At 43.5% G+C, this 11,015-nt stretch overlaps 2 protein-coding genes across 2 annotated transcripts; one reads left to right on the forward strand and one right to left on the reverse strand.

Moving 5' to 3' along the window:
* Positions 1-2,933: 2,933 nt before the first annotated feature.
* LOC119387190 (mediator of RNA polymerase II transcription subunit 4) lies at positions 2,934-6,270 on the reverse strand. Its single transcript, XM_037654501.2, has 6 exons — positions 6,121-6,270; positions 5,815-5,933; positions 5,624-5,739; positions 5,362-5,506; positions 5,134-5,271; positions 2,934-3,151 (listed from the first exon to the last, which is right to left on the reverse strand). The coding sequence occupies exons 1-6, from the start codon at positions 6,186-6,188 to the stop codon at positions 2,982-2,984; spliced, it is 756 nt and encodes a 251-aa protein (XP_037510429.1). The 5' UTR covers positions 6,189-6,270; the 3' UTR covers positions 2,934-2,981.
* Positions 6,271-6,389: 119 nt separating this feature from the next.
* LOC119387189 (NKAP family protein CG6066) lies at positions 6,390-10,673 on the forward strand. Its single transcript, XM_037654500.2, has 8 exons — positions 6,390-6,629; positions 6,715-6,822; positions 6,956-7,033; positions 7,246-7,307; positions 7,459-7,701; positions 8,515-8,590; positions 8,683-8,832; positions 10,336-10,673. Exons 1-8 carry the CDS (start codon positions 6,559-6,561, stop codon positions 10,502-10,504), a joined length of 957 nt encoding a protein of 318 aa, XP_037510428.1. The 5' UTR covers positions 6,390-6,558; the 3' UTR covers positions 10,505-10,673.
* Positions 10,674-11,015: the final 342 nt, after the last annotated feature.

The raw sequence follows: 11,015 nt of genomic DNA on the forward strand, positions 1-11,015 counted from the left end.
GGGTACATTCCAGCATTACACTACATGTCTAAAACTAAATGCAGTCATTAATTAGGGCTGCTAAAGTACTGACCCCAGGGCAGGGGGTTTGTGTGTGTGTTTGAAAGAATGCGTAATGTGAAAAGACCATGTACACACACATTACACACACATCACTCTTCCCACAAGTTATGTACAAAAGCAAGGTGAACAAGTTACTCTACAAGTCGGAGAGGTGCTCTTCAGGTTCAATTTCATTTTTTTTTTATATGAGGATCAATTTCACTTGGTGAAAAGTATTTGCCGTTGCCTTCATTTAAAGGAGACATGACACCCACTTTTCGATCGTAATCAGTGTTATTTCGGTTAATCCTTGTGCGTTCAAAACAAGGTGACGAAATTTTAATGTAATGTATAATTGAATGCTTTTATAAAGATGCGAGTGTAGCAACGCTGGCGCACTTGCGAGCCATGACGTAGCATGCTGCTTGCGGTGCGAGCATGTGTGTTCTGGCGAACAATGTTCTTCCGTGATCAGCTGTGCGTGCAGTCGAGCTATTTCAGCTTAGTTCAGCTTGACATTGAAATTGAATGATTTACAACGGCTGAAAGTTCGATAGAAGACAACGGCTGTGCTCCATGCAACACATGACGTCACACGCATGCCACGGCAAAATGGTGGTCACCGGCAGTGGGCGGCATTTATAGCTGGCGACTTCTAAGGCTTATTTTGCACTGAAATATTCGTTTACAGTCGATTTTTCATATATGTAGAGGCACAATAGACCCTCTACTTCTATTTTTCACTGAAAACTGTTGGGGACCGTGTCATGGCCCCTTTAAACTATGCTGGACTTTGTAATGACCACCGAGAAGCCAGTAACGATCACATTGAAAAGGTTGCTCTTACTTGAGTTGATGACAAGACTTCATAAACCCATGGCAACAATTTCATGCCAGAAAAGGCGTTATCTTACTGGTCAACAATGCCTTCCTTGTGTTTTTTCAACTTCAAGAGTTTGAAACTCCTACCCCCTGTTGTGCACAAGGATTATTATGGTATTAGCATTCACTTTGTAATGTCATTAGCTTTCAATTAAGTGACTTTCAAATGAGGCGCAAGACCAGCTGCCTTAAAAAGAGAAGAAATCCTATCTAACCTCTTATATGGAACATACTGTTTCATTCCGAACTTCCTGAAAAGTGCTGAGACTTGATATGTGTTAATAACTTTGAAACTGCTACGTCTGTGTGAATGAAGTGTTTCACTAGCTGTGGCCTCTACAACATGACACTTCAAACTCGCATAATACACCTTAAGATATCATTTCTAGCCCCTACGCCCACCCCAGCGGACAACTTTCCTCTTTATTGTTAAGCAGAGAATAACATAAAGTGATCTGGTATAATGTATAGCTACATGCAAGAGACTCCACATGCCAAGTGTGTAATTTTGTTGCCGCTAGCTTTGTAGAAAACACGTGAGATGTACCGCTGCATCATAACTAACAGTAAGAAATGAATCTGTTGTACATTTCAAATGCGACCAGATAACATACTAATTCAGGATGAAAAGTGAAGGTGAGGAACTGCAATACGATGTTAAACCTACATATAAGAAAAATAGACTTTTTGTCTGAAGAAATTTGAGAATTGGGCTTTCTGTTTACATACTTCAATGGTGCCGATATGAGCACAATCCTATCGAACATATTCTTTTTAGAATCTTGACAGATTGACTGACAGTAAGAAACAGCTGAAAGGTGTTGTCTTAATATATTGCTGGGCTCTGAGATGGCTGTAGCAGGTATATTCAGGCAGCTTACGTGTAGGTTTTCGGTGCATGGAGCATTAGCATGAAGTAAAGGATTTTAGGCCCACATAGACTGTATGGAAACCTTGAGCTCTCTTGCTGTGGCCACTACAATATGCCACATTTTTTACTGGCCCATCTTACAGCAGTTGCCATCTTGCTAGAGATTCTATACATGTACTCCGTTTCATACATCAGGTGCAACACATGGAAGCTAGCGAGACTTCTTGTAGCAGATGCATTCAAACCAAGAAACAGTTAAACGAATTTACCATCCGTAATGCAAGTTTCTTTTTTCGTTTTAAGGCTGAGTAATAAAAGAAGTTGCTTTGTGCCTTAGAAATAAACAAACCTCATTATTTATATGGTTGTCAATAGGTTCTGGATTGCTTAGTATCCGCAATCAGCTCCGACAGCGCACAGCCGGAGCTAATTGCGGAGGCCAAGCATGAAATGCACGGACTCGCAAATTTTGCTGACCGAACTTCTTGCATAGCTTCTACAAGGTTGCACCTTATGTGTGAAATGGAGTATAGTTCCTTGAAACAGGATAGCTTGATGCATCTTCCTAAGCATTTGATGCTTTCTGTTTTATAGCATGTTTGTAATGGGGTACTTTGTGAATTATGTGTCCGCGGGATAATGCCCTGACCATTCATTGACGGTGCCGAACTCGAGAGCTTATATTTCAGTATCGTTTAGTTTACTTAATGCTAAGGTGCGACATGCAATGAGTATGCTGAAGCACTGCTCACACAACACTCCAGCCCCCGCAAACTTAAGCAGCTGTAAATGCTTCTTCGTTGTTTGGGTTATGTCTGACTTGTACACAGGTACGCCTTCGGTACAGTATGGAGCCTTAGTGTAGTGAACCAAACAATTACAGGCATGCATCCACAGTACAGAAACTGGCGAAAGTGACTTTTAGCACAAGAATGTTTAAGAATGTGTACAAACTTGTGCAAAACGGTTCTGCCCCATTCAACTGTGCCACATTGAAGCTTTGCTGGTGATCTTGCACAGAAATTTATTTTGGGCTTACATTACAGTTGACTATACATCATCTATGTGGCACAGCATGAACTGGCCACACACTGGTGGTGAAAGAACAGCTCAACACCAAGCTATGCAGGTTGCTCAAAAACACTTTTTGTTGATATATACAATGAGAAATGATGATAGTGTCTGTTCACTGGCTATCACTGGAAGAGCTGCTGGACGAGTCTGTTGACATGACCTCAACATCTTCATTCTCTTTGCTTTTGGCATCCATGCCAACGGAGTTGTGGTTGCTGGAGATGGGTGGCTTGATGTCTCCTCCAATCTGCCACGAAAATGACTGCCCAAGTGGATTCTGGTCTGAAAAGGATAAAACGGCAACAGTGTCATCACGTAACTTACTTGAATGATATTACGTTTGGTTTTAATATTTTTCTTGCACCGATTACAATTCCTTTATTAATTTACCTTGCTATGTACATGTCCAGCTACCATTTCTTTATGCTCAGTGTGTATGGAAAATATAAGCACGCCTTATGCAGCACCATAATTGCACTATTAGACAGCGAGGACACAGATACAACCTGCAAGCATTCACTGGACAGCTTGGACATTCATGAGTTGTGAATGAATGTAGCTACGCTAGAAGGCTCGGCTAAGTAAAGAAATACAGAGCCCTGATACGGAAATACGTAAATCTAAGTTGCTGAGCAGTCCACCCGTAAAACCATGCCACATAAACTCTTGAGTGCTAGAATAAATGAAATTCTTAGCTCTAATTTGTGCATCCCTTGGTAATGGAACCAGAAAACACTTGTGCTATGAAGATACATATACAGTCCAACTTGTATACCAACTGCCTCATTAAAATACCTCAATGTTGAAAAATGGAAATGTGCAATGATAAAAATTCTACTGCAAATGTCCTATAACCTTCTTAACCAAACTCTTGTCTACTAACACAGACGACATACAATAACTCCTACCTTTCTCATGTAGTTTCGTAAATGGGCACATCACTCATTTGAGCTCGTATGGCAGGTTTCACAATGTTATGAGATATAACGCACCAGCTCCAGCATCCTGTACATACACCGTGGCCATATTCGTTCTGCTCTATGTAGAGGGCAGCTCACACCACCGATGGGGCACAAAAAGAAACAGAATTGTTACACTATCCTGACCCAGGTTCATTTTCAATTTGGTTGAGTGACCGTTTGCACAGTGGAACTTTTTCTTTTTTTTTTTTCAATGCTCGGCGGACTGTCCCGAACGAGGTCTTGGCAAACAAAGACACGGTCACTCTAAAATAAATTAAAGCATGCAGTTAAAAAGTGGCAATCTGCATCACCTTACGTGCTGACTGCGAAGTGAGAGTGAAATGAGCGGTTACTTCGTCTTGTAATACAACATATTCAGACCCGTAAGATCTCTACTAAACCTTTTGCAAGGTACCAAAGTTACCCACATTTTTTTTTATTATTATTGAGGTAGTTATGCGCGAGAGCCCTGTCCACTGGCTTCCTGCAGCTTGCTTCAGAACAACCGCGCAGTTGTCTATTACAGTGCCAGTCTCAAATAAAGTGGATGCCAAGGGTCCCCTTGTGAATAGGTGTACCTACATGTTCAAATTTACAGACTTCACAATTCTACCAACCATATCACTCAATGGTCACTCATCAACCCCCAATCAGTTACTGCTGTGATATAATATGTCGGTGATACTGCTTTCTGCATGTTGTATATCATACTGGTCTCTTCCTTTGCGTCACAGGAACAGTAACGTAAAATAATAAATCAGTTTCGACTGATAAATTATTCTCCGAGAACTGTACTGCCTTTAATTTTGCCATCATAGGTTCATTATTAGAAGAGAAAGTGAAGGTCGAAGTTTAATTTTTGAATCTTTTGTCAAAACCCCAGCACCTGAACATCAGTGTGATCTGACGAATTTCGGTTTTTTTTTTTTTTTTTTTCATGTTTAGACCACATCGGCTGAATAGAATTCCCTGAATCATGATGAGCCTCTGGCTCTCTCAGAACACGATTTAATTCATTTTTACCGACAAAGAGTTACGTAGGCTGTAACAGGTACCATCAAAATATATGGCGTCATCGTGATTACATGCAGGAACTTCAACGCGGCATCATCACCTCTATTTTCTTCCACAGAGTTTTCTGGCTTACCAAGCGTCTTCTCACGGCGAAGAGGTACTCTTGGTATTGTGGAAGGGTAATTTACTAACACAAGTGAAAATCAATTTTCTCTTCGGTTTTCCCTTTAAGACATAGGCATAAAATAAACTGAACATTTTGCTTGACTGGATCTGTGCTTGGCTCACCGAGATGGCGGGCAGCATTCAGGTCTCCTAAGCTCCCCTGAGGCTGAAGGGGAGGTCCTGTGAGAGGAAGGTCACTCAACCGACCGAGGTAACCCTGCCGCATCTCTATATCCGTCGGGTACGGCCTTCGTGGGTCACCTAAGATGCAAGAGAAGCCAGAGGAGGCAATCGTGAAAACATGCACACAGACCTACAGCATGCAAGTGAAACACAATTCACTAAACTCACCTTGTTGCCAGTTGTGTGGGGCTGCCACGGCATTGCTGGCGCTGATGCGATGGGCGTACTTGATAAGCTCTTCTGATGAAACTGCCCTGGCGTTTGCCTTCTCGATGCTCTGCAGCTTCTGCTTTGCCTGGTATATTGCCGTAGACTGAAATAGGCCACGAAAAGTTGACTGTGCTACAAGAACTTCCTTTTAAGAAATGTTTGATTTTTCTCGTGCCGTGCGTCGTTCTCCGACGTTGAATGACATTTGAGAGAAACGTACCAGCAAATGTTCCGCTTCTTTCAGCTGCCATTGAAGTAAGTGGATGTCGTGGTCTTGCTTTTCTACTTCCTCTTGGAGGCTGTTTATCGTCTTCTGAACTTCTGCCTGTCCTGCAGCTGAAACAAGAAGTCGTGAAAAACGTGCAACACACGAACGCTACACATGATCGCGCCGGCATATGACGAACTTACCGATCACCAGCGTCTGTTTCAGCTCTTCGTCCTTCGCAACTAGCAGCTCGGCAAGCTGGCCATGTTCCGCCGCTGACAGTCGTTGATTCTTCGGTGCAATTATGTTCTCAAACAGCTCTCTGCGAGAAAATTTAACACATTTTTTTCGGGCAATGGAAACGCGAGCAACGCTAGCGAAACGCCGGACAGTAAACGATGCGAAGCCGGCAAAGCCTAAAAAAAACATTGGCCTTGAAGATCTAATGAAGCGAGAATAACACACATGCACCTCCGTACCGCCTACGTGGAAACTTTTCTGCAACTTACTTAGCAATGATTTCGATGTCATCGACCAGTCGGAGCAGCTGCTCTCGCGTGCTCTGGGGAGCTGCCATGTTTGATGCGAATGGAAACCGAAAAAAAGTAAATCTAGAACACAAAACTGGTGATTGTTTACGTTACTAAATAGTCAATAAAACAAATAATATTTGTTTCAATTTTTTTGACCACACGTAGCTTTAAAATGCTACACAAACAGCATTGCTTGTAAGTATTGTAGATTGTGTTGATTGCAGTACGAGCGTCAAGCAAAACAGAAACTGTATAGGCGGCTGAAACCGTTAAACACCGTGTTGCGACTCTCGAGATTGCGGGAGAAGCTAGCGTCCAAATATGTGAACGATCCAAATAGAGCCTTTACGTACGTTTTGAAACGTATTAAGAAAAACTGATTTGGCCTCGTTGGTTCCAGCAGATGTGGCCGTCATGAGTAGCGGCCTTCGCTACCAGGCTCCCGCTGCGGCGCCAAGCTTTGACAGCTTCAAGAAGGATTACAGGTGAGTTAGCCGCTAAGCTCGCACCTCGATACGCTAGTAAAACGTTTGCTCTGCTGCTGTAATGGCAAACTGACAACTCTCTTAGGGCATCGGGTTCGGATCACTCAAAACAACGGGATGATCGGGAGGACGGACCCTCGCAGAGCAACTTCAGGCGACCTTTGCCTGACATGTCGGACAGTTTCATGGCTAGGTATGTGCTTTCAGCTGCGAGCTTCTTGATCAAATTGGCAGTCACACTGTCGAGAGGCAAGCCTGTGACGAGTTTCTTATTTTCACCTCCCCCCCCCCTCCCTTTTTCTGTTGTTTTTCTCGCCTCGTTTCAGGAGGAGACAGGAACGGGAAAGAATAGGCGCTCAGGGTGTGCGCAGTTTGTGGGGAGAATCTCCAGAACGGCCAGTTCAGTAAGAAGCAGCGCATTCTTCTGCTCGTTTTACCTGTGTGTACTTATTCACCGAAATATAACTCATGAAGCACATAGCGCCTCAATAAGTCACGAAAGTGACTAAGGACTGCGGCAGCTACTAAACTGTGCCGGAATAAGCCTAGCAATCTGATTAGCCAATCTCTTTTAGAGGCGACTGGCTGTTCTAATCCATAATTCATAACATTGCAGTTCGGACGAAGAACAAAGCAGCAAGAAGAAGCCAAGCGCTGAATCGCCCGACGCCCAGAAAAGTGAGTTTGACATTGAAAATCAGTTTCGTTAATGCTGTTCAACGCAGTTTTGGTAGTCTACATTCTATGAGTACTGAAATTCAACTTACTGTATAAGACTTTCAACCCCGCAATTGAACTTCAAATGGAAAACTTGGCATTTTCGTTGCAGAAAGCAAATCGAAGAAGCGTAAGCACAAGCACAGCAAGGAGTCCTCTTCACACAAAAGCAAAAAGCGCAAGAAGGAAAAGAAGAAGCACAAAAAGAAAGAATCGAAGAAAAAGGCAAAGAAACACCACCATCGGCGCAAGAGTAGCTCCTCCAGTTCATCCAGTACTTCAGACTCCGAGCGCTCGGACACTGAGAAGCGCAACGCTGGGGACAGTGACTTTGAGATGTGGGTTGACAAACGAAGTGAGTACCAGAAAAGAGAAGGTGGTGTGCCCAACATGTATCTTTCTTCCTGTCTTATATTTGCACCTAACAGAAAAATGTAAAGTTTGGCAAGTTACATTTGTTTATTGATGGCAGCTTTGTGCAAAAACTATTTGGAACTACAAGCACACAAAGCAAGAGCTGTCTTTATGAACAACTATAGCAGGAACCAGCAATGATATGACCATGTTATTACTTGAAATGACAGTAACATACTTCCCATGAAAAACTAGTTGGTGGGCAGCACTTCTCAGTTACGTCTTAGCTCCCATCATTTTTCGCATGTTACCTGACACCTCATGCCTGATAACCTTCCTTTTCGATTTCGAACAATTGTAGCAGCAGCTTTTGCTGTTATGCAGACCGAGTATTCTTGTTATCTCTGTGTTGTGCCGTGCTGTGCCAGCGCTCAGTGTATCAACTTTTTTCGGATCTTGCCAAGTTTACCCAGTTTTCTTAAATCCACAACTTAATGACACAACAAGTTAAAACTGACTTTGCATGTAAAATTTCTTACCCATTGCCTTTATTTTACTGAGGTATATAGCCACAATATTAATGAGTACTAACAGACAGTAATCTCATTGTTAGTTCTCATGTTAGTTCTCATTAATATTGTGTCTAACAAAGAAAAACGAGCCCTTGAAAAGCCATCTTCTTTCCTTCTGAGATATGTAGCGTGTTTTTGCATACATTATGAGCTTGTTTCAAATGCTTCCCGCTATGTCTAGAGGTTTGTTTTGATGAAAAATTGCATAAATTTCTAAGCTGCATGTCTTTTCTGCTTTTTAGGAGAAAACAATTCCGATGATGATGATGAGGTAATCGGCCCCCTTCCAAAGCAGCATGTCCAACTGTCTGCTAAAGAGTGAGTGAACTGTGCCTAATCTTGGCTTCCAGAGTTGTCACATTTCTTACATGTGCAAGAACAAATGACACAACCTCTCTGTTGCCTTGCAGTTATGGCAAAGCTTTGCTACCGGGAGAAGGTGCAGCGATGGCCGCATATGTGGCAGAGGGAAAACGTATTCCAAGGAGAGGAGAAATTGGTCTCACCAGCAACGAGATTGAGTCGTTTGAGTCTGTTGGATACGTCATGTCTGGCAGCAGGTACGTGGTGATAAGGAATGGGTGAATCAGGTGATAAGGAATGGGTGAATCAGTGACACAGAAGCAGTTGTATTATTGAAGGTATCAAATGAAACCGCCATTTGGGCTAGTTGGTATCGATTTCTGTGTTGTAGGTCTCCTCTTTATGTCCCTGTTTTATTTTGCGCCTCCCCTTCTTTACTCTCAAGATGTATTGAAGGTATGTTTGTCTTGGAATGGAAAGTGGCATGCACCTTTAATACGGCATGAAACTGCGAAGAGCACCCCTCTCACCATTAAATAACAAATTTGTCTTGAGAATTCTTAAGTGCAGTAAAAGGATGCCATGTACAGATATTCCAGTACCATCAGATTTCCATTAAATAGGTGGTCCATTGACCAAGTACAGGATAGATGGTTCGAGATGTAGTTCACATCCCCCTGCCCTTGCAAAAACTTTTCCCCATGAAACCTGACGTCACCAAAATAAAATACTGAAGTCACACAAGGCAAGCAGCATCTTACAAACCAATATGGATGGTCCTGCGATCGCACACGAACTTGACGCACAATTTCAAACACTCTGTGGGTGATCCGCTGTCACTGAATGTGAAATAACCAGGTGTGATACACTACATTTTAATGAAGCTCCATCAGTGGTGGAACCAGAAACAGAACCTAAAGCACAGGGAAGACGGCAGGAAAGGAGGATTCACAGAACGGAAAGACATCGTGCACAAGAAGGAACCCTTTTGCATCTGTTGTCTCTCCTGTGCTTTATGTTCTTTACTAAGAATGCAATGCCAACTAGCCCATTTATATCCTATTGTGAGGTCAGATTTCAGAAAATCTGTTTGCGTTTGTCTGTGCTGAGACAAATGTTTCACAATTTCTGGTTAAACTTCCACTATGTGGTTTATTTTATAGCACACTCGGCTTTAGGGTATTGATATGAGGATAGTGATTCTGTAATAAATTGTACCGAATGTTACAGTGGTTTATTAGATGCGAAGTATCTTAAGGCGGAGCTCAATCCGGTGGTGGTGGTGGTGTGCGGCGTGACCACCCTTACTGCGCATGCGCATACCCTCTCCGCACACCTCCTCTCCACTCACCCTCTCCTCTTCCCCTCTCCCATTCCCCTCTCCACTTTCCCTCTACCCTCCCCCTTTCCACTCTTCCTCAGTGCTAGACATGCCGAAATTCTCTCCTGCGCAACGCCGCGATGAGCTCGAGCGCATGCGCGTCCCCTCCCCTTCTCCCTCCTCTCCTACGATGCCCCTCTCTCGCCCGCCTGTCGACCGCGTTCCCCGCTCGCCCTGTGAGAATTAACGGCCAGGCTAGATGGAAGATACGACGCGCGTAGCGTCCCTCTTCGCGTTCCACGACGCGAGGTCGGTAGCATGCCCAACGAACGCCAACGGAACGCGATCGTGCAAATGCTCCGGCTTCGCATCGCCTCATGGTCCCCTTTAGCCGGAGATGGTGTTTTCTTTTAATAATTTTTCTTTTCACTCGGAACAGGCACCGCCGCATGGAGGCTGTGCGTCTGCGTAAGGAGAACCAGATCTACAGTGCCGATGAGAAGAGAGCTTTGGCCATGTTCAACAGGGAGGAGCGTCAGAAGAGGGAGACCAAGATTCTGTCCCAGTTCAAAGAAGTCATCAAGGCCAAGTTGCACAGTGACAGATGAAGAACAGCCACAGAGACAGCCTATTTCATGTGTACATCATTAGTTTGTGCAGAGGGAAGGAGGAAGCTTTTCACTTGTGTAATAGAGAACTATAATCATGTTGTTGATATTTACCATAAATGTGCACGTTGCACGCATGTATGTATAATAAACTGCTCCCATTCCTTGCAATCCGTGAATGTGTCTAATGTGCATAACCTCTATGTCTGCAATCCTCAAACCACGCAGTCCCAGTGTTATTATGACTGTAATAAAGGCAGCTTATCATCTTCAAAACCTTTATCAGTTTCTATTTCTTCCTTGTCAAAAAAAGGGGGGGGGGAGGTGCGGTGATACAGTTGCCCCAACGGGAAATAAATGAAACGTTCTGGCGCTGGCACACTAGCAAACAATGTGCCCTGAACATTTTACATAACTTTGCAACACTTGAAACGGAGAAAGAAATCTAGGGTCTTTAGTTGCAACTTGTTGAGTGGCCCGCCTGGCTGAAGTTGGGAAAGCTAGGTTAGCA

The sequence above is a fragment of the Rhipicephalus sanguineus genome, chromosome 3 (genome assembly GCF_013339695.2).
Source record: "Rhipicephalus sanguineus isolate Rsan-2018 chromosome 3, BIME_Rsan_1.4, whole genome shotgun sequence".
Lineage (NCBI taxonomy): Eukaryota > Metazoa > Arthropoda > Arachnida > Ixodida > Ixodidae > Rhipicephalus > Rhipicephalus sanguineus.

What these genes read in the sequence shown, in the direction of transcription:
- LOC119387190 (XM_037654501.2), bottom strand. Translation starts at nt 6,188, where the DNA reads ATGGCAGCTCCCCAGAGCACGCGAGAGCAGCTGCTCCGACTGGTCGAT. An exon ending in CCCACACAACTGGCAACAAG is followed by an intron (nt 5,272 to 5,361) that starts GTGAGTTTAGTG and finishes CTTGCATCTTAG; the next exon opens with GTGACCCACGAAGGCCGTAC. An exon ending in GAATGCTGCCCGCCATCTCG is followed by an intron (nt 3,152 to 5,133) that starts GTGAGCCAAGCA and finishes TATCCTTTTCAG; the next exon opens with ACCAGAATCCACTTGGGCAG.
- LOC119387189 (XM_037654500.2), top strand. Translation starts at nt 6,559, where the DNA reads ATGAGTAGCGGCCTTCGCTACCAGGCTCCCGCTGCGGCGCCAAGCTTT. An exon ending in ATCGCCCGACGCCCAGAAAA is followed by an intron (nt 7,308 to 7,458) that starts GTGAGTTTGACA and finishes TTTTCGTTGCAG; the next exon opens with AAAGCAAATCGAAGAAGCGT. An exon ending in GATGTGGGTTGACAAACGAA is followed by an intron (nt 7,702 to 8,514) that starts GTGAGTACCAGA and finishes TCTGCTTTTTAG; the next exon opens with GAGAAAACAATTCCGATGAT.